General features: G+C 44.3%; 1 protein-coding gene across 3 annotated transcripts; it reads left to right on the top strand.

Annotated features, from left to right (window-relative positions):
- The first annotated feature begins 201 nt into the window (after nt 1-201).
- LOC100194559 (myosin binding protein H-like) lies at nt 202-16,385 on the top strand. Of its 3 annotated transcripts, XR_006761267.1 has the most exons (13): nt 202-516; nt 2,841-2,909; nt 3,957-4,094; nt 5,040-5,207; nt 7,134-7,222; nt 7,461-7,656; nt 9,017-9,156; nt 9,423-9,582; nt 11,227-11,363; nt 14,252-14,444; nt 15,004-15,063; nt 15,839-15,879; nt 15,999-16,385. XR_006761267.1 is itself a non-coding variant. In NM_001139645.1 (12 exon segments), coding segments are annotated over 10 exon segments (1,521 nt in total). In that variant the 5' UTR covers nt 225-260; the 3' UTR covers nt 15,048-15,063; nt 15,839-15,879; nt 15,999-16,379.
- The last annotated feature ends 11,488 nt before the right edge of the window (nt 16,386-27,873 follow it).

Here is a 27,873-nt window from a genome sequence, read left to right as displayed (position 1 = left end):
AGCTATTCGGAATCCTTGGGACGTCACTACCCTGAACCCTAACTTTAACCATTTTTACATTGCAACTTCAATGGGGTAATGAAAGTGTTAGGATGTCCCTACTAGGTCTATAATAAGGTCCAAGATTCAGTCAAGTATCTGTTACAGAAAATTCCTTAGGGGGTGGAGTCTGTGACCACTGTCTATATAGCCTGCCACTCCCTCTAAAGTGATGACTCTTTGAGGACTTACTGACTTTGGGAGTAGCAGAAACTGCCACCATGCCTGCGAAGCCTGCCCCTATCAAGAAGGCAGCCCCGAAAGAGCCTGCTCCTAAGAAGGAGGAAGCACCTGCACCTGCACCCGCGGAGGCGGCTCCTGCTGAAGTTGCTCCCCCTGCCGAGGTCGAAGCTCCACCGGCAGAGGCTGCCCCTGCCGAAGCAGCTGCCCCTGCTGAGGCAGCTCCAACCGAAGAAAAGGCTCCCGCAGAACCCGCGCCTGAGCAGCCCAAAGCACCCACACCCCCTCCTCCAGATGGTAATGCAATAATGCTCCATGAAATGAGCCTCGGTTGGGCTTTTAGCAGAAGCACATGTGGGCTACTTTGTCAGTTATATCATTGATCTCCTCTCTGAATGGATGAGCCATGGTGACGTTTGTTTGGTGCGCAAGGGGCATACCTAACATTTTCCTAAGTTCCCAGGAGTGCTAAAACAACGTTGACATGATTTGTTAATGGGTCTTTCTAATTTACCCCATACTTCAATGGAGGTCAAGGATCTTATGTCGGTCCCTTTGCCACTGGATCTCTTCAAGAGCCTTCTATAAATAGCCTTACCATTTTTGGTCCAAAATATAACTAACTCCCATTGCGCACCGCCAAACCCTGCAAAAATATTCCTTCATGTCATGTATTTCGAGAAAGTCTGTTCTTCCTCATCATTTGGTAAAAAAAAAGCAACATTCGTCCATGATCGATTCATAAGAGAAAACGGTAAAGCACTGAAGCCCCTACTTTTGAGATAGGCCTAAAGAGTCGGAAGACATTGCAGAAGAATCATTGTGGGCTCCATGACGACAAGCCTACAGTGTGTTGTGTAAGTGGTTGTGTAAGGCAGGGGTTCCCTAAATGGAGGCCCCCCTTCTTGCATTGGGGAACAATTTTGTGGGGGTGGAACTCAGTCCGTCTTTAAACTTACTCTTGAAAGGACCCACAGTCCAGGATCCTCTGGTGTAAGGCACTTGATAGCCTGACTACCTAGTAAAGTATCGCAATTGCTCGATATCTCACTGTATACTGTATATGAGCTATTGATTAATGGTGATTCAGTGGACACCAATGTTCTATCCTTTGTGTATCTTTGCGCGCACCCTGATTCCCTGGATAAAGCATTGTGCTCGGCCATAGGCTACTCTCTAATGGTTCAGGAAGTAGCTTATATTTTTTTGTGTGTCTTCAAACATAATAATCCATCCAGGAATAACACCACTACAGTCAACAGCTGGCAAACTAACATACCATATTGCCAAACCTTTAACGTTAGCTGCTCTTGCTGAAGAGGCTCTTTCCCAACCTGAGGTGCCTGTTGAGCCGCCTGCTGAGCCAGATGGTAATTCATGCATCGCAATGCTGACAAGGCATAGTTAATTTAGAGTGCATTCACTACGTCATATATGTTTCCTATAGGCTAGTAATCAAACTACTGAACAAAAATAATATAAAACGCAACGTAAAGTGTTTGTCCCATGTTTAATGAGCTGAAATAAAAGATCACCAAAATTTTACATACGCACAAAAAGCTCCTTGTGCACACGTGTTTACCTCCCTATTAGTGAGTATTTCTCCTTTGCCAAGATAATCCATACACCTGACAGGTGTGGCATATCAAAAAGCTTATTAAACAGCATGATCATTACACGGGCACATCTTGTGCTGGGGACAATAAAAGGCCACTCTAAATGTGCAGTTTTGTCACACAACACAATGCCACAGATGTCTTAAGTTTTGACGGAGCGTGCAATTGGCATGCTGACTGCAGGAATGTCCACCAGAACTGTTGCCAGAGAATTTAATGTTTTTCTCTACCATAAGCCACCTCCAACATCATTTTAGAGAATATGGCAGTATACCCAACCAGCCTCACAACTGCAGACCACTTGTTACCACGCCAGCCCAGGATCTCCAAGTCTGGCTTCTTCACCCGTGGACAGCTGATGAAACTAAGGAGTATTTTTGTCTATAATAAGCTCTTTGCTGGGCATGGCTCCCCAGTGGGTGGGCCTACGCTGAGGCACCATCCAAGGGTAAAGCCAAGAATAACAGCTGTTTGTTTTGACTAGGCTACTTAACCTCTTTTACTGTAAGTTCTTTATCTCTTTACTCATGTACATGTACTGCAGGAATGTCCACCAGAACTGTTGCCAGAGAATTTAATGTTTTTCTCTACCATAAGCCACCTCCAACATTGTTTTAGAGAATATGGCAGTATACCCAACCAGCCTCACAAATGCAGACCACTTGTTACCACGCCAGCCCAGGATCTCCAAGTCTGGCTTCTTCACCCGCGGACAGCTGATGAAACTAAGGAGTATTTTTGTCTGTAATAAGCTCTTTGCTGGGCATGGCTCCCCAGTGGGTGGGCCTACGCTGAGGCACCATCCAAGGGTAAAGCCAAGAATAACAGATGTTTGTTTTGACTAGGCTACTTAACCTCTTTTACTGTAAGTTCTTTATCTCTTCACTCATGTACCGGTACTTCCTATCCACGTAACATTCTGCTACATCTTTTCATTTTGTAACATCTTTTGAAATGTTTAAAGTCAGCTTTTGCTCTAACATCTTGCTAACGTTTACTTAATAGCAGCCGCCGCCACTGCTGCAGAGGAAGGCACCCCCGCTGCTGATGCTGAGGTCGTGGCCCACCCTGATGGTAATAGGCTCACTACCAATCCATAAGGAGCCAAGGGACTTCATCATATGCCACTTAATACGGATTTTCCTGTTTAGAATTATGGCAAATCACTTTTGGCTAACAGCACTAACTCACGAGTGGCGCAGCATCTCAGTGCTAGAGGTGTCACTACAGACCCTGGTTTGATTCCAGGCTGTATCACAACTAGTTCCATTGCACAATTGGCCCAGCATCGTCCGGGTTAGGGTTTGACCAGGGTAGGCCGTCATTGTAAATAAGAATTTGTTCTTAACTGACTTGCCAAGTTAAATGAAGAAAAAAAAGAGCTAGACGATCTCAATGATAATTGGGCATTTTGCCCATCATGGTAGGTATGGCCTTTTTAGCATGGTCCCTGATCTGTTTGTGCTTTCTTTCTTGCCAACTCCTCTGGTCATTATCATAGGAGTTAACAGATCTGGGACCAGGCTCTTATGTTATTTGAACTAATTCATTAGATTAATCTCTAACATTAAACATTAGCTGATGCTGCTGCAGCTACAGCTGCCTCAACCACAGAGGGAGATGCCCCTGCTGCTGAAGGAGTAAACCCTGTTCATGTGAAATGGATCAATTATACCTTCACATCTGAATATGTCCAATTCCAATCCACTCCAATATGGGATCATGAGAAGGTATAGTTAGTTTGGTATACATATAATGCATTCGAAAGTTTTTCCTGACCATGTGACCTGACCAGGGGAACACTCCTGGCCCTAGTTAAAACCTAGTGCACCTTAGCAGATTGAATAGGTGTAGACTGTTTTCATCTCTCTACTGGATGAACAAAGAGGAGTTCAGTAAGACATGGCATTGGAATGGATTCTAGAACACTGCTCTCATACCTGCTGCCTCTGACCTTTTATGTAAATGCACATTTAACATCAGCCGCTGCTGCCGATGCAGCCTCCGCAGAGGAACCCCCAAAACGCCTACCCCCCCCCCACACCCCCATCCCCCAAAGGTCAACCAACTCGACAGTCGGAGGAAAGATTGGTGAATTTTGTTTGCGTTTCCCAACTGTAGAGCCCACCAGTGAGCCCCTGGAAGTGACAGTGGACGACAAGAGCGACACTTCAGTGACCATCACCTGGAGGCCTCCAAAGACTATTCCAGCCAACTCTGGCCTGGATGGATACACTGTGGAAATCACCAAGGAGGGAAGTAAGTTATTCAAGCCCACTACCTTAACTAACCTTGTCCCAGATCTGTTTGTGCAGTCTTGCCAACTCCTATGATCATGGGCGTGACCAGGCTACCATTTGACTACTAAGTTCTTTGAATGTTGTTATGTTGTCCCATTGGATTTTGTACATCTCTGATATGCTTGTAAGGTAAAATAGAGAATTAACCACAACCTTAAAAAAAATTTATCGATTTGTTTTACCTAACACCAAACGATGAGGCTGCGTTCCACTTTAAGCAGGTGCCATTTTAAATTATATTTTTTGGGGCTGGTCAGACCTATCAGTTGCACCTGTCCCCTGCATGTCACTAGATGATTTATACTGTACCTAACCTCTCCCTATAAGGAGAGAGGCATTACCGGCGGTGCCATGGACTTGCTGGTGCCTGCTTTTAGATCACAACCTTCTGCTAATGTCAGTAACAGACTCAAGTCAAATGGTAGAGAAGAAAATATAGTAATGCAACTACACATTTCACCTTGCAAATGTAATAATGCACCTGGAAAATTTGAACATATGATATTCTTATTCATGAATCTCCTTAATTCATCCATTTAAAATATGGTTTTGGGCCCAGATAGGAAGATAAGTCATGACAATACTTTCCATCCAAGTACTTCCCCTTATTCTCAGTCACCACTAGAAATATAATTTATTCAAATATGTGTCCTGTAGTAAACATTTTCACTCAGTGAAGGACTAAAGATTCTCCATATCTGTCTCAATGTTTCTCAATTGTACCTGTCTCTTTCATCTTGCTGTCTGCTCAGTGTCTGGACAGAAGGTGTACCTTGAAGGTCCTGTCAAATAAAATGACAGAACTCATGAACTGAGCTATTAGTTGATACTTATTGTCCTCACTGTGATCACTCTCCCGCCACAGTTCTATTTTGTACTGAGTTTGTTCACTTTCATGTCACAGCTGAAGACTGGAAAGCAGCCAACGAGGATCTGACCGTGTCCTGCCGTTATGTCATCAAGAACCAGACTACCGGCGACCGTCTGCTGATCCGAGTGGTTGCTGTAAACCCTGGTGGCCGCAGCCCCCCTGCTACCATCGCCGACCCCGTTCTGGTCAAGGAGGTTGGGGGTAAGCAAAGCCTGGACAATAGTCCTCACTCACACACAGCCCTTAACTACTGTACTTCAGAAGCATGCCATGGTCCATTTCTTCCAACCAGCAGAGGTGTGGGTTTTCTTCCATGGACTTCAAGTAGACAGTATTGTATTATTGGGCGGCAGTAACAGCAAGTCCAAACTGTTCGTGGTGGTCGGTGTCAGTCTTTATCGTTGAAAATGGCTTTTAAAAGAGCAGACGTTGAAACAGCTAGGGAGAAACGGCTCAGCTTGATTTCCATCTCAGATATCCAACGGCTGTTGTCACATCCCTGGCCTGTTAGAATAATGCAACTGTGGCCTTCCCAGATTGTTGCCACCAACGGGGGGGCGGGTAGAGATCCTCGGGCTAAGCTCCCCATTTGTAAAAGGATAAACATACTACCTCCTTCGACACCTTTTGGGTGCATGTTTTCACCTGTGTCTTCTTACTTTGTCTACTTTTTGTCTTCCTCAATGATAACCGTTAATGGTTAGTCAAGCCTCTTCATTTACAGCAATCATCCTGGAAGCAAGTGAATGTACTGTATACAGTGGTACGCCCTGGACTTTGTGTTTTATCCAAACGTACATTTTTCTGAATATACGGTAAAATAATTATATCAAAACCAGTAATTGGTAGACCTACTTTTTTTTAATGAGAGTTGATTAAAATGTTATTTATGTAAGCAGGGATCAGCAAATGTGTAATGGAGAGTTTTAGTGGAGGGGAATGAAACCTGAACCCCAAGGACTTATACAGGGACTGGCCGACCCCCAAACGGAGTGTCAGAGTCCATGTCCCACAGTCCCACTGTCAACCTTAGACATTGGTCCACCAATAAAAGCATCTGGTTTACCACACAATGGAACGACCGCTAACTTTCCCACAAATCCTTGGAAAAATAGTTGGCATGTGTCTGCTATTAACACGGATTCAATTCGGAAGGTTTGGCATTAAGTTGACTCCCCGGTCAGAATGCGTGCTGGAGAGGTGTCAAGCCAACCCATGTAAGAGTGATGGAAACAAGTGCTATCTGTCGAGGGGGGTGGGGATGGGGGACATTCCAAAGTGTCCACTCTACACAGAGGGGGTGGGGACAGGGGAGGGATCTAACGTCTCGTATGCCATCTAAGTCCTTTGAGACGACCAGGGACCCTGTGTTTATTTTGAAACATGCCACAGACTCTGACGGGGACAAGGCAGTTCTCTTTTGACCTGATCGCTGCATAAGGAGCGTCAAGTCAGGACACTCCACAGAGAAACACACCTAATTCTACCATGCCCATTCCCCAGTTGGTTGATTGTTTTTGTTTTAAATACATTTTCTGATAGCAGCACATATTTCTGCCTAGAGCACTGGCACTAGTGCATAGGTTTGTATAGGAGCAGGTTTGCAATTATATGAATATTAGTTATTTACAAATGTAAACCGTTCTGTCCATGTTTAACACAGTAAGCCATTGGCTGTGAATGGTGTGTTTGTGGGGAACCCTATGGTCTTGGAGAATCTACAGTACAGTTGAGTGTGATTCTTACTGCAGCCTGTTTAACAGTGTGGGCTGGGGTAACTGTAGATCTACATCATGTGTTGCGACATGGCATGAGTTCAGATGGGACCGATTTAGAGCTCTGGTGAGTGACACTCCGCTAGACTCAGCAGGTGTTTGGTTCCCACCAAACTAGATCTGTTCTGGATGACTGGAGTACAGGAGAATCTGTCTCGAAGCTGAAGGTACAGAGAGTGGGTTATGAGGAAGTTGTTTTTTATTCTTTCAGGTACACATTCAATTGCTCGCTCTGAAGTATCTCTGAAGTGTCCTATCCATTGTGTGGGTCACAGTTTCAGAGTAATTTTACTTCTTTGAACAGGTTGATTATTATTATTATTATTCGTAAACAATTTTTTTCTGTCTGTAGCTCGCCCCAAAGTCCGCCTCCCTCGTTTCCTGAGGCAGAGGTATGTCAAGAAAGTCGGCGAGAAGATCAACATTGTCATCCCGTACTCTGTGAGTTTGCATTATGAGATGGGTAGGCCTGGGAGTGTCTAAACCACATGACCTGAGCAGGACCAAAACCTTTGGACCCTAGCTATAGGCTACAACTATGGGCTATAGGTTTTTCACATGGTCAGGAAAGATTCCTGGCACTAATGACGTGAAATGACTTGATGTTATAGCATGTGTCCATTCAGATGGAAGTTAAGACCATTGATTGAGCCCAGCATTGTGTTCTTTACTTTCCTAGGGCAAACCTAAGCCAGTGGTTAGCTGGTTAAAGGATGGACAGCCCCTCGACTCAAAGAGGGCCAACATCCGTACATCTGACAGAGACAGCATCCTGTTCATCCGTCAAGCAGAGAGGGTGGACTCTGGCTCATACGAAATGTGCGTGAAGGTGGACGACTTTGAGGACAAAGCTGCTATCATCATCCAGATTATTGGTCAGTCAAATTCTATTAGACTATCCAACCTTGTTTTCATTTCCAAAACAGATGATGACACAGCATTAGCCTGTCATATAAAATACAGTTGAAGTCAGAAGTTTACATACACTTAGGTTGGAGTCATTAAAACTCGTTTTTCAACCACTCCACAAATTTCTTGTTAACGAACTATAGTTTTGGCAAGTCGGTTAGGACATCTACTTTGTGCATGACACAAGTAATTTTTCCAACAATTGTTTACAGACAGATAATTTCACAATTCCAGTGGGTCAGAAGTTTACATACACTAAGTTGACTGTGCCTATAAACAGCTTGGAAAATTCCAGAAGATGATGTCATGGCTTTAGAAGCTTCTGAATGTCTAATTGATATAATTTGAGTCAATTGGAGGTATACATGTGGATGTATTTCAAGGCCTACCTTCAAACTCGGTGCCTCTTTGCTTGAAATCATGGGAAAATGTATTTTTGGAGAAATGTCCTCTGGTCTGATGAAACAAAAATAGAAATGTTTGGCCATAATGTCCATCGTTATGAAGCACGGGGGTGGCAGCATCATGTTGTGGGGGTGCTTTGCTGCAGGAGGGACTGGTGCACTTCACAAAATAGATGGCATCATGAGGAAGGAACATGATCTGGATATATTGAAGCAACATCTCAAGACATCAGTCAGGAAGTTAAAGCTTGGGTCTTCCAAATTGACAATGACCCCAAGCATACTTCCAAAATTGTGGCAAAATGGCTTAAGGACAACAAAGTCAAGGTAATGGAGTGGCCATCACAAAGCCCTGACCTCAATCCTATTGAAAATTTGTTGGCAGAACTGAAAAAGTGTGCGAGCAAAGAGGCCTGCAAACCTGACTCAGTTACACCAGCTCTGTCAGGAGGAATGGACCAAAATTCACCCAACTTATTGTGGGATGCTTGTGGAAGGCTAACCGAAATGTTTGACCCAGGTTAAACAATTTAAAGGCAATGCTACCGAATACTAATTGAGTGTATGTAAACTTCTAACCCACTGGGAATGTGATGAAAGAAATAACAGCTGAAATAATTAGTTCTATCTACTATTATTCTGACATTTCACATTTTAAGTGGTGATCCTAACTGACCTAAGACAGGGAATTTTTACTAGGATTAAATGTCAGGAATTGTGAAACTGAGTTTAAATGTATTTGGCTAAGGTGTATGTAGACTTCCGACTTCAATTGTAGGTATATTTTGATCATAACTAGGGCCAGGAGTTGTTTCTGGTCAGGTCTGAACTGATCTGGAGAGTGATTGAGTTTTGTGAGTTTACTGATACTAATGATGCAACCCATATTGAACCATGTATCTCGGTGCTTGCTCTCCCACAGAGTTACCCGGGCCACCAGCCAGCATTAAGATTGTGGATGTCTGGGGATTCAACGTTGCTTTGGAGTGGACCGTACCCAAAGATAATGGAAACACAGAGATCACAGGCTACACTGTCCAGAAAGCTGACAAGAAGACCGGGGTGAGAAACTCTCTTGCTTACCATACAATGTCAAAGTGAATGACATACTGAGTCATTCACAACTTCTGTAGCCCTCTCGTCTACACAATTCCCATTGATTCAGCAGCAAATATTTTCCCTGTAATCAAATAAAATCCCCCAAAATGTTATTTATAAGTACATCTCAGTATACTTTACACCAAAAAATTGACTTCAAAAAGAAAATACAATACGTGTAATAACAAGACATTGAAATATTATTAATACTCATATGGTCTCTTGCCCAGGACTGGTTCAACATTTTGGAGCACTACGCCAGACTAAATGCCACCATCTCAGACCTCATTATGGGCAACACCTACACCTTCAGGGTCTTTGCAGAGAACAAGTGCGGACTCAGTGAGGAATGTGCCGTGACCAAGGGAGAAGCCACCATTGTGAAGGAGGGTGAGACTCTCTCCACACACCCTTTAAAAAAAAAGTCCTTTACAAAAAAAGAAACATGAGAAAATCACACGTGGAAAGAACATTTTATATATATACACACACACAGTACCAGTCAAACTAATTCAAGGGATTTTCTTTATTTTTACTACTTTCTACACTAGAATAATAGTAAAGACATCACAACTATGAAGTAACACATATGGAATCATGTAGTAACCAAAAAAAAAGTGTTAAACACATCAAAATATATTTTAGATTCTTCAAAGTAGCCACTCTTTGCCTTGGTGACAGTTGTGCACACTCTTGGCATTCTCTAAACCAGCTTCATGAGGAATGCTTTTCCAACAGTCTTGATGTTGACATGTGTCTGTTACTTGAACTCTGTAAAACATTTATTTGGGCTACAATCTGAGGTGCAGTTAACTCTAATTAACTTATCCTCTGCAGCAGAGGTAACTCTGGGTCTTCTTTTCCTGTGGCGGTCCTCATGAGAGCCAGTTTCATCATAGCGCTTCATGTTTTTTGCGACAGCACTTGAGGAAATTTTAAAAGTTCTTGAAATTTTCCAGATTGACTGACCATGTCTTAAAGTAATGATGGACAGTCAGTTTTCTTTGCTTATTTGAGCTGTTCTTGCCATTAGATGTACTTGATATTTTACCAAATAGGTCCATCTTCTGTATAACACCCCTACCTTGTCACAACACAATTGATTGGCTCAAACGCATTATGAAGGAAAGAAATTCCACAAATGAACAAGGCACACCTGTTAATTGAAATACGTTGCAGGTGATTACAGTACCTCATAAAGCTAGTTGAGAGAATGCCAAGAGTGTGCAAAGCTGTCATCAAGGCAAAAGGTGGCTTGATTTCTTTAACACTGTTTTAGTTACTACATGATTCCATATGTGTTATTTCAGAGTTTTTATATCTTCACTATTATTCTACAATGTAGCAAATAGTAAAAACTACGAAAAACTCTGGAATGAGTAGGTGTGTCCAAACTTTTGACTGGTACTGTATATATATTTTTACATGACATTTTCATGAGTCAGACACATGGTTTTCGGACACGTGTGACGTTTCACATGAATTTGTCACGTGAACAAATCATATGTAAAAGAAAATCACATGGGAAAAACAGACACATGGTTTTCAGACATGTGAAGTTTAAAATGGATTTTCACATGACTTTTTTTTAGATGTGAAACTGCTCATTCGATTTATATGTGATTGATTTTCTTGATGTGAACTTGAAATTCTACATTTGAATGTGAGCTTTTCAAAGTTTTTCACGTGAAACTGCATATCGAATTTTCACATTACATATTTACAATGTTAAACAGCAAATTTCACATATGCAACTGCAATTCACATGTGATGTGAAAATGTTTTTCTTCTCACATCTGAAAGGTGGCGTTAACTTGTGAACTCTAAAAGTAATAATGTGAAAATTCAGTTTCATGTGAAATTTAAGCTCAACATGTGAAAACAGCTATTTCACATGTGAAAATGCTAATTTGACATGTTTTTTTAACGGGTCCCCCACAACGTTAGAGAATGTTAGAACGAGTGGAACAATAAAGTATTGTTGTAGTTGCCCCCATTTAGGACCTAATTCATGCTTGTCTCATTATTTTTCAGTTATTGACTACAAACCTACCCCGTTCGTGGAGCATGACTTCACCGAGGCTCCCAAGTTCACCACTGTTCTGAACGACAGGTCCACCACTGTTGGCTACAGCACCAAGCTGCTGTGTTCTGTGAGGGGATGCCCCAAGGTAAAACTTCCCTCTCACAAACGCTCTCATACTGTAGGCTAAGCTAGGCTAGCAGAACTGCCAAGGCAGCAGCTTCTCTTCCTGGGGTCCAGCAACATTAAGGCAGTTATATATTATTTAAAATATTACATTAACACTTTTCACAGCACATTAAGTGTGTGAACTCAGGCCACTACTCTACTACCACATAAATACAATACACAATCCATGTGTACGTGTGTGTAGAGTGCATGTCTTCTGTGAATGTGTAAACTTGGGTGTGTGTCTCCACTGTTCCATAAGGTGTAGTTGTATCTGTTTTAAATCTGATTCTACTGTTTGCATCAGTTACCTGATGTGCACACACAGACACAGACACACAGTCTATGGAATGAGGGTTCTTTAGTCTCCTTGTTAGCCTCCTGCATGTTTTAGGCTGGGTATCTGTATAACCACTTTGTGACAACTGCTGATGTAAGAATGGCTTTATAAAATAGAATTTATTGATTGATGTCTGAGCCTCCAGCTCAGCCTGTCCCCTCCCCTCCCACCAGATCCACTGGGTTGCCAGTCGCCACAGCAGAGCAGCATTTTTTAGGTTATGATAGTCTCCCTCTGAGCCGAACCTTAGACTCCTGGCCGACTGGGCCGGAGTGGGTGGGTGGCAGAGAGGAGGGGGTGGACGGGTCAGATGTGTTACATTCCTACCCTGAGGGGACCATGGGGGGGCCTTTACACTGACCCTTACAAAAGAACAAGTCAAATTTGCAGTTTCACATGTTGAGCTTAAATTTAAATATTTTACATTTAGACTTCACATGTTAACACTACCTTTTCACATTTGAGGAGAATAACATGTTTTCACCTCACGTGAATTGCAGTTTCACATGTGAAAGTTAACATGTAAAACCGCAAATTTCACATGTGAAAAAAAAAATCTCACTTTGAAATGTAGAATTGCATTTTCACATGTGAAAACATTCACTTGTGAAAATCACATTTTCCGTTTCACATGAAATTCTCACTTTCACTTGTGGAATTGCAGATTCACATGTGGGGTTGAAATGATGTTATTCTCCTCACATGTAAAAAGATGGTGTTAACATGTTGCAGTAGCAATATTTCCACCAGTGGAATTAGGGTGACCATATTTAAAAAGCCCAAATGCGGGAAAAGGGAACGATTCTGCTGGACATTTGTGGAACAGTGGACAAAACACACTTGTTAATGTTTAAGTTAAAGATTGGCGCAAAATAAAAAATTACAAGGAAATAGTTTTGAAATGCGAGAACAAATTAATTGTAAATGGAGGAAAAACATTTATTTTCAGTGTTAAAAAAAAAGAATTATGATGAAAGGATTTGTTTAGCACCTCCCTCTTTTCTGCAATTTTCCCCCATCTTGTATTTTGAATATACACACAGCCATACAATCTCCATAGACAAACATTGGCAGTAGAATGGCCCGTACTGAAGAGCTCCGTGACTTTCAACTTGGCACTGTCATGTCACCTTTCCAACAAGTCAGTTTGTCAAATTTTTGCCCTGCTACAGCTGCCCCGGTCAAGTGTAAGTGCTGTTATTGTGAAGTGGAAACTTCTAGGAGCAACAATGGCTCAGCAGCTTAGTGGTAGGCCACACAAGCTCACAGAAAGGGACCACTGAGTGCTGAAGCGCATCGCATGTAAAAATCATCTTTCCTCGGTTGCTACACTCACTACCGAGTTCCAAACTGCCTCTGGAAGCTACGTCAGCACAAGAACTGTTCGTCGGGAGCTTCATAAAATAGGTTTCCATGGCCAAGCAACCGCACACAAGCCTAACGCTTCGAACACACCGACAGCGTTGTTGCGCAAAATAGTATGCAGCATCATCTGGCTATGTATGCATCAAAAGTTCAACATTTGATGCATACATTCGATAAATCCAACGTATGCACCACACCAAACGCACTGCAACAGCCTCTGCAACGCAATGCTGCAAGGCAAACGTAGAGTTTCATTGGAAATTAATGTAATTCTGGTGTACCAAAATGAAAATTACGTTATCGGTGTGATCGAAGCTTTAGATCACCTTGCGCAATGCCAAGCTTCGGCTGGAGTGGTGTAAAGCTCGCCGCCATTGGACTCTGGAGCAGTGGAAACGCATTCTCTGGAGTGATGAATCACACTTCACCATCTGGCAGTCTGACAGACGAATCTTGGTTTGAAGGATGCCAGGACAACGCTACCGTCCCCAATGCATAGTGACAACTGTAAAGTTTGGTGGAGGAGGAATAATGGTCTGGGGCTGTTTTTCATGGATCGGGCTAGGCCCCTTAGTTCCAGTGAATGGAAATTTTAACGCTACAGTATACAATGAGATTCTAGATTAATCTGTGCTTCCAAATTTGTGGCAACAATTTAGGAAGGCTCTTTCGTTTCAGCATGACAATGCCCCCATGCACAAAGCGAGGTCCATACAGAAATGGATTGTCGAGATTGGTGTGGAAGAACTTGACTGGCCTGCACAGAGCCCCCACCTCAACCTCATCGAACACCTTTGGGATGAATTGGAACGCCGACTGCGAGCCAGGCCTAATTGCCCAACATCAGTGCCCGACCTCAGTAATGCTGAATGGTAATCTTGTGGCTGAATGGAAGCAAGTCCATGCAGCAATGTTCCAACTAGTGAAAAGCCTTCCCAGAAGAGTGGAGGCTGTTGTAGCAGCAAAGGGGGTACAAACTCCATATTAATGCCCATGATTTTGGAATGTGATGTTCGATGAGCCATGTAGTGTATGTCCCCTTTGCGATGCGCTGATCATTGTAGGATTTTAGTGTCGTGCATAGTAATACATACTCTAAGTACACGAAAGCTGAAGTAAACAATTGATATGAAACATATAAATCACATATTATGTCATTGCAGCCTAAGATTATGTGGATGAAGAACAAGATGATTCTCAACAACATGGACAACCCCAAGTACAGGATGATCAGCACAGGGGGCATCTGCACCCTGGAGATCCGTAAGCCTGGCCCATACGACGGTGGTGAGTATGTCTGCAGAGCCGAGAATACACTGGGGAAGGTCGACACCGGCTGCAAGCTGGAGGTCAGAAGTAAGTTTTTGTGGTGAAAAAATAAATAATTTGCACGTGTCTTTTCCTGCTAGTACTGTCTTTTCTAGTAGGATAACTTCTTTATTGAGAAAATTGTACTTACTATGACTGTGGTATGTGGTTGTCTCAACTTAAGTAACTAACTGTAAGTCTCTCTGGATAAGAGCTTTAGCTAAATGACTAAATGATCAAATGTTAAAGTAACTTAATTTCGAACACCCTGGGCACTCTCGGGTTGAATCAACATGCCATTTCAATAAAATTACGTTAAATCAACTTGGAATAGAGTTGAATTGATGTCTGTACCCAGTGGGAAAGTGCTTTCTCATACATGGTTTTACCCGAGGAAGAAGCCTCACAAAGTATGAAGCGAGTTCGTCTATAATATAGACCATGCTTTTGTAATCAAATGTATTTCTACTTTTAGTGGTGTTTTATGTTATATTCATTATCCATGCAAATTCAGACACTCTCGATATGTGCTGTATTTGAAATCAGGCTGTGTGGAAATATTGCCATTGGTTCACGATCACTAAATGAATGATATTTACCTCGACAGAGCCTGGGCAAGCAGATGCTGACAAAGACAAGAAGGAACAGTAAATGCACATGCATACAGGTCAGTCGCTCTTATTGGCGTTAATAAGGTTTCATGTGGAAAATGGCCTTCAATTTACAAGATTGGCCTGAAATCAGAAGTTGATCGACTCAGTAAATAAAGGCCACTTTGTTACAAAATATACTTCTTTAATATCTTTACTAAAGAAATAAAATCCATCTTGGCATTTCATTTGCTTTGACTTTGGTCTTATTGGAGAGAAAGTTTATATGTACCCATATTATCACATAAAATGTAGCACCAACATTTATTTTAATATGTACCAAAGTCTATTTGAGTCCTGGTATGACGTACATATTCTCAAAGGCTGGCCTTACATGGAGAGCCCTAAAGTGGGAGGTGGAAGGTGGCCTCTGCAATTGCAAGGGTCTGAGTGCTAGTCCTAGCTGCTGCTCATAAATGAGTCCTGTAATGGCTCCATGTACAGTGGAGTTGCACTCAGTTGGGGGACTACATTATTTCCTTGACTCAGCATAGCGGGCCCATTACGGACCAGCGAGACACTGCAATTTACTACCAGAATCCACAGTATTGCGAGCAGCTTTCACCCACCAAGGTGTTGAATCTCCATCGGGGATACTATCAGTTCTGTTCACTTGCAAAAAACAATTTTTGTGTAATATGAATATTTATACTGGCTGTAGTCTTCAAAAATTTTTTTTTTACGTTAAACTCTTGGAATATACATATTGTAGGCCTGCTACTGCAGTTCTAACCACCACAGTTGGCTTAATATGGCATGTGAATTGACACCTGTTCTTTACATCTGTTACAGTCCCAAATTAGAAGCAAGCGGAATGAGGCCTTTACAAAAAGGTGAGGTGGTCTTTATAAGCTCTAAACTGTACTTTCTCTCTTTTGATGTGAAATATGTTGAGACGTTAAATAACTTTCGGTGAGTTTTAAAGTTATATATGCCACTTGTTTTTCTATAGGACGGTTCTGGATGCTGGAAAAAACATGTACATATGACTGACTGGAGAGAACAAACAATGAAATGGTTAATGCCTACAACCGCTGTATCCTACCCTTTCCTATATTTATGAAGATTTTTTTTTCTTTCCTTTATTTATTTTTCTTCCTTAGTACTCTCTGGTATAGAGTTCATATCCATGTCCACAACCAACTCAGATATCAACTACTGTCTGTGTCACATCGTAATTCTGAATAGGTCTCCATTATATAGAGCAAATCGATTGTTACTGATTGGAGATTAAAGATGTAAAACCTCGGAATGTGTTACAATATTTTGATTTAATGCTTTTCTTTTGTTGAATAAACCTACAATTGAATAAACCTTCTCTAACCTGAAGTAAAAATTACAATGGGTCGATCGAAACCTTCTGTACTTAATGTGAAAGAGGAAAAGTGCTGGTTATGGCAAGGCCAGCAGATTATTTCCTTAACCGGATTTTGTCATGTATTTGTATAATATACAGTATGTGTATGTGCAGTACACAGTAGTCGCTCTTTAACTTGTTTATCACATGACATGATCTGATATTACATAGTGGCATTTTATGGGTTGAATCCAATCTGATCAGATATCAGTCTACACACAGTCCTGGCACTCAATTACTCTCCTATGAATCCAGCCAAGAAGACTACAGAACTGAGGGAACTGAAGAAAAAAAAAACAGGGCAACAACACCACTGCTAAATCAAGAGGCAGAAGAGCGTGTCCACACTTGGGCACTTTGGCTCACACACAAAAAGGTAGAAGTGCAGCAACAGTATGACTGGCCCTCCAGCGGGCTATGTAACTGTCTCATCCTCACACAGTCATGGAGTTATTGGCATAGTGTTAAGAGGCTGTGTTGCCAGAGATATGTAGATTGTTGCCAGTGATGACAATATGGAGCATTTGGATACGGTGGCTGGATGACAGTGTCTTTAAGAGAATTGGAGAGAGAGAGGTGACAGTGTCTGAAGGCATGGTAGGTACAAGAGCACCACTCAACAACAGCTCCCTCTAGTGTCCTTACTTGGAAATGACAAGATACTTAGAGGCTATTTCTATTACAGTGAACCCACAGTGCACAGAAGTCAGTTAAACATCAGTTTTGATTTACATTTGGTTGATGTCACCATGTTTTTAGGTTAAAAGTTGGATGAAAAAAAACATTGACTATCTGTGTTGAAATTATGTGGAAAACCATTAAAAATAATAAATGTAGAGTAGAGTAGATCAACTTTAATATTGCAGATTGTGGCTTCTATCAATGTAATTATCTGCCACCTTTCCAATCCCCCATATATTTTTTGTTAAATATATATTTTTAATGTATTTTCCTTATTTTTCCCTACCATCCCTCCCCTAATTGGAGAAAACGAATGAACAACAATAACACTTAGGCTTCTACTTCCAGTTTATACATACCATATACACATTACAGACACAGTATATTTTACATGAGTTATCTTGTTTTTAGTTTTTTTTGTCCCACCCTTCAGCTCCACACCAACCACTCCCATTTATCTCTAAACACCATCCAGTTTTGATTTCTATTTCCCATATATTTTGCAACTGTACTGTGATGTTTCACAAAAGTTCTGAACCTTTCTATTCTCATAGTTTCTAAAGATTGTAAATTACAGACAAACATTTTGCTGAGAGTATTATTATATTATTGATTGATTGACAATGACTTTTCTAATCAGCCAGGAGTGCTATTTGCACTTAGCTTGAGGTAAATGTTGCAATTCTTCAACCTTTCCTGAACCTGCGACCAAAAATAAGCTACATATGGGCAGTACCAAAACAAGTGATGAAATGATTGTCTCTTTGCAACAAAATCGGTAGAGCTGGGATGGTTGGATCCCCAATATACAGTACCAGTCAAAATTTGGACACACCTAGTCAAGGGTTTTTCTTTATTTTTACTATTTCTACATTGTAGAATAATAGTGAAGACATCAAAACTATGAAATAACACATATGGAATCATGTAGTAAAAAAAAGTGTTTAACAAATTTAAATATATTTTAGATTTTAGATTCTTCAAAGTAGCCACCCATTGCCTTGATGACAGCCTTGCACACTCTTGACATTCTCTCAACCAGCTTCATGAGGAATGCTTTCCCAACAGTCCTGAAGGAGTTCCAACATACTGTATGCTGAGCACTTGTTGGTTGCTTTTCCTTCACTCTGCAGTCCAACTCATCCCAAACCATCTCAATTGGGTTGAGGTTGGGTGATTATGGAGGCCAGGTCATCTGATGCAGCACTCCATCACTCTCCTTCGTTAAATAGCCCTTACACAGCCTGGAGGTGTGTGTTGGGTCATTGTCCTGTTGAAAAACAAATGATAGTCGCACTAAGCGCAAACCAGATGGGATGGCGTGTCGCTGCAGAATATTGTGATAGCCATGCTGGTTAAGTGTGCCTTGAATTCTAAATAAATCACTGACAGTGACACCAGCAAAGCACCCCCACACCTTCACACCTCCTCCTCCATGCTTCATGGTGGGAACCACAGATGCGGGGAGATCATCCGTCCACCTACTCTGCGTCTCACAAAGACATGGCTGTTGAAACCAAAATCTAAAATCTTGGACTCATCAGACCAAAGAACAGATTTCCACCGGTCTAATGTCCATTGCTCGTGTTTCTTGGCCCAAGCAAGTCTCTTCTTATTGGTGTCCTTTTGTAGTGGTTTCTTTGTAGCATTTCGAACATTAAGTCCTGATTCACGCCTCCTCTGAACAGTTGATGTTGAGATGTGTCTGTTACTTGAACTCTGTGAAGCATTTATTTGGGCTGCAATCTGAGGTGCAGTTAACTCTAATGAACTTATCCTCTGCAGCAGAGGTAACTCTGGGTGTTCCTTTCCTGTGGCTGTCCTAATGAGAACCAGTTTCATCATAGTGCTTGATGGTTTTTGCGACTGCAATTGAAGAAACTTTCAAAGTTCTTGACATTTTCCGCATTGACTGACTTCATGTCTTAAAGTAATGGTCTGTCATTTCTCTTTTCTTATTTGAGCTGTTCTTGCCATAATATTGAGTTGTGTTATTTCATAGTTTTGATGTCTTCACTATTATTCTACAATGTAGAAAATAGTCAAAATAAAGAAAATCCCTGGAATTTGTAAGGGGGGAGAGAAAGAGTCTTAGCTGTTGACTTCAGGCGTACAGTGGGACTGTCTGTCAATCTGATGCACCTGTTGGTTTGTTTGTCAAAGCTTCGCAAAAATGTTGCTACTAATCTATGCGATCAATAACAGGAGCGGTCCTAGAAGATTACAACCACAACCTAGAGAGGTATACCTGGTGATTGACATAAACACTTTATAAACTGAACACGCTGAAAATAAACAAAACTTCCGCAGAGAGTTGCACACACTGTCAAACTGCTGTGCCAACCGAGAGCTTCCACACAGAGCCAGAAAAGCTGTCTTTATTTTCTTGCCCCTGACTGCTGATGCACTCTTAAAGTGGTAGCGCACGGTGAAGGTTCCGTGCAGGATTTTGCCAAAATATTTATTCTCTTTTTAGCAAAGTAAAAACTGATCGTTATTTCTTATTATTGTCATGACTGTCTAAAGGATCGGACCAAAGTGCAGCATGGTTGTAGTTCCACATATTTATTTATTCCGTGAAACGTTGCAAAACACAAATAACTTGAATAACAAAAACAACAAACCGTGGCGCAGAGAGAAATAAACACTACTCAAAAGATAACAACTCACAAACACCAGTGGAAAAAAAAACTACTTAAATATGATCTCCAATTAGAGACAACGAGGACCGGCTGCCTCTAATTGGAGATCATCCCAAAAACCCCAACAAAGAAATAGAAACCTAGAATAACCACATAGAAATAGATAACATAGAAAACCACCCCAAAACACCCCCTGTCACGTCCTGACCTACTCTACTATAGAAAATGACATCTTACAAGGGTCAGGACGTGACAATTATCTGCTAAGCCATTACAATTATAACTGGCAATACTTATTTCACCATTTACCATATTGAGTTACAAGTTTCAATTCTATTTATCATAATATAAACTCAAAAAGGTCCCTTCTGTATATAAACTAAGCAAAAAAAAGAAACGTCCCTTTTTCAGGACCCTGTCTTTCAAAGATAATTCGCAAAAATCCAAATAACTTCACAGATCTTCATTGTAAAGGGTTTAAACACTGTTTCCCATGCTTGTTCAATGAACCATAAACAGTTAATGAACATGCACCTGTTGAACGGTCGTTAAGACACTAACAGCTTACAGACGGAAGGCAATTAAGGTCACAGTTATGAACACTTAGGACACTAAAGAGGCCTTTCTACTGACTCTGAAAAACATAAAAAGAAAGATGTCCAGGGTCCCTGCTCATCTGCATGAACATGCCTTATGCTGCAAGAAGGCATGAGGACTGCAGATGTGGCCAGGGAAATAAATTGCAATGTCTGTACTGTGAGACGCCTAAGACAGCGCTACAGGGAGACAGGACGGACAGCTTATCGTCCTCGCAGTGGCAGACCACTTGTAACAACACCTGCATAGAGCATAGAACATCACACCTGCGGGACAGGTACAGGATGGCAACAGTAACTGCCCGAGTTACACCAGGAATGCACAATCCCTCCATCAGTCCTCAGATTGTCTGCAATAGGCTGAGATAGGCTGGACTGAGGGCTTGTAGGGCTCTTGTAAGGCAGGTCCTCACCAGACATCACCGGCAACAACATTGCCTATGGGCGCAAACCCACCATCGCTCGACCAGACAGGACTGTCAAAAAGTTCTCTTCGCTGACGAGTTGCGGTTTTGTCTCAGCAGGGGTGATGGTCGGATTCGCATTTATTGTCGAAGGAATGAGCGTTACACTGAGGCCTGTACTCTGGAGCAGGGATTGATTTTGGAGGTGAGGGTCCGTCATGGTCTGGGGCGGTGTGTCACAGCATCAATGGACTGAGCTTGTTGTCAGTGCAGGCAATCTCAACGCTGTGCGTTACAGCGAAGACATCATCCTCCCTCATGTGGTACCCTTCCTGCAGGCTCATCCTGACATGACCCTCCAGCATGACAATGCCACCAGCCATACTGCTCATTCTGTGCGTGATCTCCTGCAAGACAGGAATGTCAGTGTTCTGCCATGGCCAGCGAAGAGCCTGGATCTCAATCCCATTGAGCATGTCTGGGACCTGTTGGATTGGAGGGTGAGGGCTAGGGCCCTTCCAGAAATGTCCGGGAACTTGCAGGTGCCTTGGTGGAAGAGTGGGGTAACATCTCACAGCAAGAACTGGCAAATCTGGTGCAGTCCGTGAGGAGGAGATGCGCTGTAGTACTTAATGCAGCTGGTGCCCACACCAGATACTGACTGTTACTTTTGATTTTGACCCCACCCCTTTGTTCAGGGACACATTATTACATTTCTGTTTGTCACATGTCTGAGGAACTTGTTCAGTTTATGTCTCAGTTGTTGAATCTTATTGTAACGGTTGTCTTCATAAATGGACCAAGGCGCAGCAGGTATGTGAATACTCATGGTTATTTATTACCAAAAAAGAGTAAAGCATCCACTTGAAAAAACAATGAAGGTGACAACAGTAACAGTTTTACAGGCTATAAACGCAGTGTAAAAACAACCACCCACAAACCCCAGTGACAAACATACTCCTACATATATGACTCCCAATCAGGAACAACGATCCCCAGCTGTTCCTGATCAGGAGTCACAAGACACACAGAACATTCAAACACACACACAAGACTGCCACGTCCTGACCCCCAAACTACTACAACAGCTCCATCTGCTGGTCAGGACGTGACAGTACCCCCCCCCCCTCAAGGTGCAGACCCCGGAATGCACCTAACCACAAAAAAACACCAACAAACAAAAATCCCCAACAAAACCCATAAACACTAACCCTTAAACAATAAGGGAGGGAAGGGAAGGTGGCTGCCGTCACCGACGGCACTGTGCTACACCCTCCCTCCCCAACCCACCTATCCTGGAGGTGGCTCAGGTGCAGGACGTGGACCTCGCTCCACCTTCGGCGTCGCCCACTTTGATGGCGCCGATAGCTACGCCGGGCAGATGGGCCAGGGGACAGGAGGGCCACTCGGGCTGGGCCGGAGGGCAGGAGGGCCACTCGGGCTGGGCCGGAGAGCAGGAGGGCCACTCGGGCTGGGCCGGAGGGCAGGAGGGCCACTCGGGCTGGGCCGGAGGGCAGGAGGGCCACTCGGGCTGGGCCGGAGGGCAGGAGGGCCACTCGGGCTGGGCCGGAGGGCAGGAGGGCCACTCGGGCTGGGCCGGAGGGCAGGAGGACCACTCGGGCTGGACCGGAGGGCAGGAGGACCACTCGGGCTGGACCGGAGGGCAGGCGGGCCACTCTGGCAGTTCAGGGCAGTCTGGCCACTCTGGAAGTTCCGGGCAGTCTGGCCACTCTGGCCACTCTGGCAGTTCCGGGCAGTCGGGCCACTCTGGCAGTTCCGGGCAGTCTGGCCACTCTGGCAGTTCCGGGCAGTCTGGCCACTCTGGCAGTTCCGGGCAGTCTGGCCACTCTGGCAGTTCCGGGCAGTCTGGCCACTCTGGCAGAACCGGGCAGTCTGGCAGAACCGGCAGTCTGGCCACTCTGGCAGCTTCTGACTAGCGGGCAGCTCTGGCGACTTACGACTGGCGGGCAGCTCTGGTGACTGTTGACTGGCGGGCAGCTCTGGTGACTGTTGACTGGCGGGCAGCTCTGGTGACTGTTGACGGCGGGCAGCTCTTGTGACTGTTGACTGGCAGGCAGCTCTGGTGACTGTTGACTGGCGGGCAGCTCTGGTGACTGTTGACTGGCGGGCAGCTCTGGTGACTGTTGACTGGCGGGCAGCTCTGGTGACTGTTGACTGGCGGGCAGCTCTGGTGACTGTTGACTTGCGGGCAGCTCTGGTGACTGTTGACTGGCGAGGCTGGGCTGACACACTAGACTCCTGATGCGTGGGGCTGGTATTGGACGTGCCAGCCTGGAGACACGCACCTCCATGCTAGTGCGTCTAGCGGGAAACACCGGACCGAAAGGGCGCACTGGCGGTCTTGAGTGCAGGGTTGGCATCACCCCTTCCGGCTCGATGCTCCCCTTGCCCTGGCACCTGCTGGTACTGGGCGAACTGGGCTGTGCGTCCGTATAGGCGAAATGGTGCGTACCACAGTGTAACATGGCGCCCTCCACCTCATAAGCACCTCCCTGTAGTCACGGGTAGCTAGCTTACGGCTCTTCCCTGGCCTGGCCAAGCTACCCGTGTGCCCCCCCCAAAAAAATTATTGGGGGTGCCTCTCGGGTTTCCTTAGCTCCCTTATCCCTTAACTTGTCCGCCCAGAATTTTCTTTCGTCCTGCCAGGTCCATTCCTCCATTTTCTTCTCCTGTGGCTTCCTCCTCTTCTGCTGCTTGGTCCTTTGGTGGGTGGTTCTGCAGCAGTTATGTGAATACTCATGGTTATTTATTACCAAAAAAGAGTAAAGCATCCACTTGAAAAAACAATGAAGGTGACAACAGTAACAGTTTTACAGGCTATAAACGCAGTGTAAAAACAACCACCCACAAACCCCAGTGACAAACATACTCCTACATATATGACTCCCAATCAGGAACAACGATCCCCAGCTGTTCCTGATCAGGAGTCACAAGACACACAGAACATTCAAACACACACACAAGACTGCCACGTCCTGACCCCCAAACTACTACAACAGCTCCATCTGCTGGTCATGACGTGACACTTATGTTCATACAAATATTTACACATGTTAAGTTTGCTGAAAATATACGCAGTTGACAGTGAGAGGACATTTCTTTTATTGCTGAGTTTATGTTTGTAAACTTACAGTACAATTAAAAAGTACCTTTACGATTGAGTGTCCAGCTGTACCATGATATTTCCACTGCAACTGAGTAAACCTTCAATTGTTCTCCACTACTCGCTAAAACTTCCCCCCATCCCAAGTTGGGTTGTCCTCCTAGTGACCGGCAGACCTCCCCTGCCCACCCAGATCCCAGAGCCCCCCCAGAGACTGGTACCCATCCTTTGAAAAGAGCACACTTGATCACCTACAGAACAGAAGCAGATCAACAGCCAAAAGCATTTCCAACACACTCACTTTGATTAAACTTTATATAGAAAATATATTTATACACTGTATATAAACAATTCTTACATATCTTATTTTATTTCCACAATTAATGAATAAAATGCATAATAATGTAGGCCCTTCTAAAGAAGGATTGTTACCTATAATCAGGATTGACATGACAAAAATTACATTTTCACCAAACTATTTTTATTTTGGCAAATAATTATTGTGATTCATCCTATACTGTCCTTAACATCATTACCCTATAACAACAGATGTAGGTTACATACACACACTCTCCCCACCCACCCCTCCCTCACAAACAACCACAAGCCCAGATGTTCAACAGTTGTTCCAACTCCGAGCCCAAGAGAAGACTTGATGTGTGAATGCGAATACAGTTGTAACTGTTTGCGAAGGCATGCCAAATTGAGCAAGAATGGGTAGATTTGATTAAACAATGTCTACTCCCTAGCTGATGGAGCTTGGATACACAACTTTCACCCAAAACACACACACGCTGGTCTCCCGTTGTAACCATTTTCCCTAGCACCTCTGTGCAGTAAGACCATTCTTTTTTTTTTGTCCCACCAGGCCCACAATAATTTGCCCCCTCGATTGTCTGAGTGTGACCCCCTCCCCATGGGTTACTGCAGCTGGTGTTGCCAGCACTGCCACTACCTGGGTGGGGGTACTCCACCAGAATTCCCACCAGCTACAAGGTCATCAAGGTTCTTATTAGCAGCTTTGAGAGATTCCTTGTCTATTATGCTCACCCATCAAGGTGCTTTGGCTTTGTAGGACCAACCCTGCCAGACAGGCTCAGACTCTTGAGGGGGCGGTGCTGCTTTAGTGTGTCTCTGACCACATTTATCTTTTTGTCTTGGCTGCGTATAGGCTACTTGCTGTAGGCCCATGAAACAGATAAGGACTTCTCCTTAGTGTGTGGGTCACCCAGGTGGGTGTCTCTGATATAGGGTTGGAGACTGTTCCATCATGATAGGACAATACATAAATAAATAAACTGTCATTTATTTTAAAATGTATATCCCATATCTGCACAAAGTTGAAAATTCTCTGTCACAACTCGTAGAAACACATTGACTCTGGCTTTTGCAACCATTTTCCTTTTTCATTCACTTAACTCATCACACTTTTCCAATCACACAAACACAAACACCATCTTCCATCACAACCACGCTCCCCCCACATATACACCCATACATACCCACATGCTGTGCCTTCTATGTCCTCTGTTTGCTGTGTTTTTATCTCTACCATGTTTATTCCTGCCTTATTTCAGACTTTTGAGTACTTTTGTCTTCCATTTCCAGTTTATTTCTTTATCAGTTGTTGTATTTTATTATTTCCTGTTTTTCATTGCAACCAGTATTTGCTGAGTGCATACTACTCACATCCTCTCGCCTCCTTCTCAAAACCCATTGGATGAGAAAGCCAGAGATCCCGCCTTCTGACCTTCTCCTCCAATGGGTTTTGAGAATGAGGCAAGGAGAGAGGACACAATGAATATGCAATTGAGATTCTTCCCCCTTTCTCTCTCTCTCACTCTCACTATCCTATGTGAACAGAAACCATAAACAAAAGGTTTGGTACACAAATGGTTTTATCTATCAATTTTCAGTGACAATCTTAATGCTGATCGATTGCAGTCCAGCCAGTGTCTTAAAGGCAGGGCTACATGATTAATTAGTAATTAGTGAAGCACTCACTACATTGGTGTGCACTAGTGCTCCTTCCTCACTAAACTATGAGATTACCTTACTGTACCTTAAAAAACAAGCTAGTTCAAGACTCACAGTGCAGTGCATGAGGTAGGCCTATGACCACAGTTGTGGAATTGTCACGTCCTGGCCAGTAATAAGGGTTATTTGTTATTGTAGTTTGGTCAGGACGTGGCAGAGGATATTTTGTTTATGTGGTTCGGGGTGGTGGTGTATGTAGTAGGGTGTTTGATTTATTATTTCCGGGTTTTGGTCTATGTTCTATGTTTTGTATTACCAGCACTCCGCACGTACAGGGCTACTAGTTCCATCCAGCCAGGACGGGTTGTGTAGGAGGTGAGATCAAGCCCGCCTGTGCGCCTCCATGGCCCGGTGTTTCCAGTTCCTGTCTCTCGTGCTGACCCTGAAGTGTGAACCCCTAGTCTGGCACGTCCAGTTCCAGCACCACGCACCTGGCTTCCAGCGCGTCAGCCCAGTCCGGTACGTCCTGTTCCTGCTCCCCGCACTATCCCTGAGGTGCGTGTCCCCAGACTGGCACATCCAGTACCACGCATCAGGCTTCCAGTGCGTCAGCCCAGTCCGACTCGGCCTGTTCCCGCTCCCCGCACTAGCCCTGAGGTGCGTGTCCCCAGACTTGCACATCCAGTACCAGTACCACGCATCAGGCTTCCAGTGCGTCAGCCCAGTCCGACTCGGCCTGTTCCCGCTCCCCGCACTAGCCCTGAGGTGCGTGTCCCCAGACTGGCACATCCAGTACCAGTACCACGCATCAGGCTTCCAGTGCGTCAGCCCAGTCCGACTCGGCCTGTTCCCGCTCCCCGCACGAGCCCTGAGGTGCGTGTCCCCAGACTGGCACATCCAGTACCAGTACCACGCATCAGGCTTCCAGTGCGTCAGCCCAGTCCGACTCGTCCTGTTCCCGCTCCCCGCACTAGCCCTGAGGTGCATGTTTCCAGGCTGATACCTCCAGTACCAGCACCACGCATCAGGCTTCCAGTGCGTCAGCCCAGTCCGACTCGGCCTGTTCCCGCTCCCCGCACTAGCCCTGAGGTGCGTGTCCCCAGACTGGCACATCCAGTACCAGTACCACGCATCAGGCTTCCAGTGCGTCAGCCGAGTCCGACTCGGCCTGTTCCCGCTTCCCGCACTAGCCCTGAGGTGCGTGTCCCCAGACTGGCACATCCAGTACCAGTACCACGCATCAGGCTTCCAGTGTGTCAGCCCAGTCTGACTCGGCCTGTTCCCGCTCCCCGCACTAGCCCTGAGGTGCGTGTCCCCAGACTGGCACATCCAGTACCAGTACCACGCATCAGGCTTCCAGTGCGTCAGCCCAGTCCGACTCGTCCTGTTCCCGCTCCCGGCACTAGCCCTGAGGTGCATGTTTCCAGGCTGATACCTCCAGTACCAGCACCACGCATCAGGCTTCCAGTGCGTCAGCTCAGTCCAGAGTATCCGGCAACAGTGTCCAGTCCAGAGTATCCGGCAACAGTGTCCAGTCCAGAGTATCCGGCAACAGTGTCCAGTCCGGAACCGAGTGAGTCTGCATACAGTCCGGAACCAAGTGAGTCTGCCTGTGATCCGGAACCGAGTGAGGATAAATATGACTTTGAACTGTGTGAGTCTGCCTACAGCTCGGAACCGAATGAGTCTGCCTACGACCCACAACCGAATGAGTCTGCCTACGGTCCGGAACCAAGCGAGTCTCCCTACAGTCTAAAGGGTAGAAGACCGGAGCCAGAACCACCTCCAGTTTAGGTGGGTTGGGGAGGGGGGGTGTAGCACAGGAGCCGTTGTTGACGGCAGCCACCCTTCCTTCCCTCCCTTTAGTTTAGGGGGATTTTTGTTTGTTTTGGGGATTAAGTTTTTTTTTGTGTGAGGTGCATCCGGGGTCTGCACCTTTGGGGGGGGGGGGTTACTGTCACGTCCTGACCAGTAATAAGGGTTATTTGTTATTGTAGTTTGGTCAGGACGTGGCAGAGGGTATTTTGTTTGTGGTTCGGGGTGGTG

Source organism: Salmo salar, chromosome ssa22 (genome assembly GCF_905237065.1).
Source record: "Salmo salar chromosome ssa22, Ssal_v3.1, whole genome shotgun sequence".
Classification (NCBI taxonomy): domain Eukaryota; kingdom Metazoa; phylum Chordata; class Actinopteri; order Salmoniformes; family Salmonidae; genus Salmo; species Salmo salar.
The sequence above is the reverse complement of the archived record's forward strand: the minus strand, read 5'-3'. Positions and strand labels throughout refer to the sequence as shown.

Coding starts and splice junctions, on each gene's coding strand:
- LOC100194559 (XM_045704997.1), top strand. CDS start 261: ATGCCTGCGAAGCCTGCCCCTATCAAGAAGGCAGCCCCGAAAGAGCCT. Junction 2,910..3,956: donor GGTCGTGGCCCACCCTGATG/GTAATAGGCTCA, acceptor TCCCAACTGTAG/AGCCCACCAGTGAGCCCCTG. Junction 5,208..7,133: donor TCTGGTCAAGGAGGTTGGGG/GTAAGCAAAGCC, acceptor TTCTGTCTGTAG/CTCGCCCCAAAGTCCGCCTC.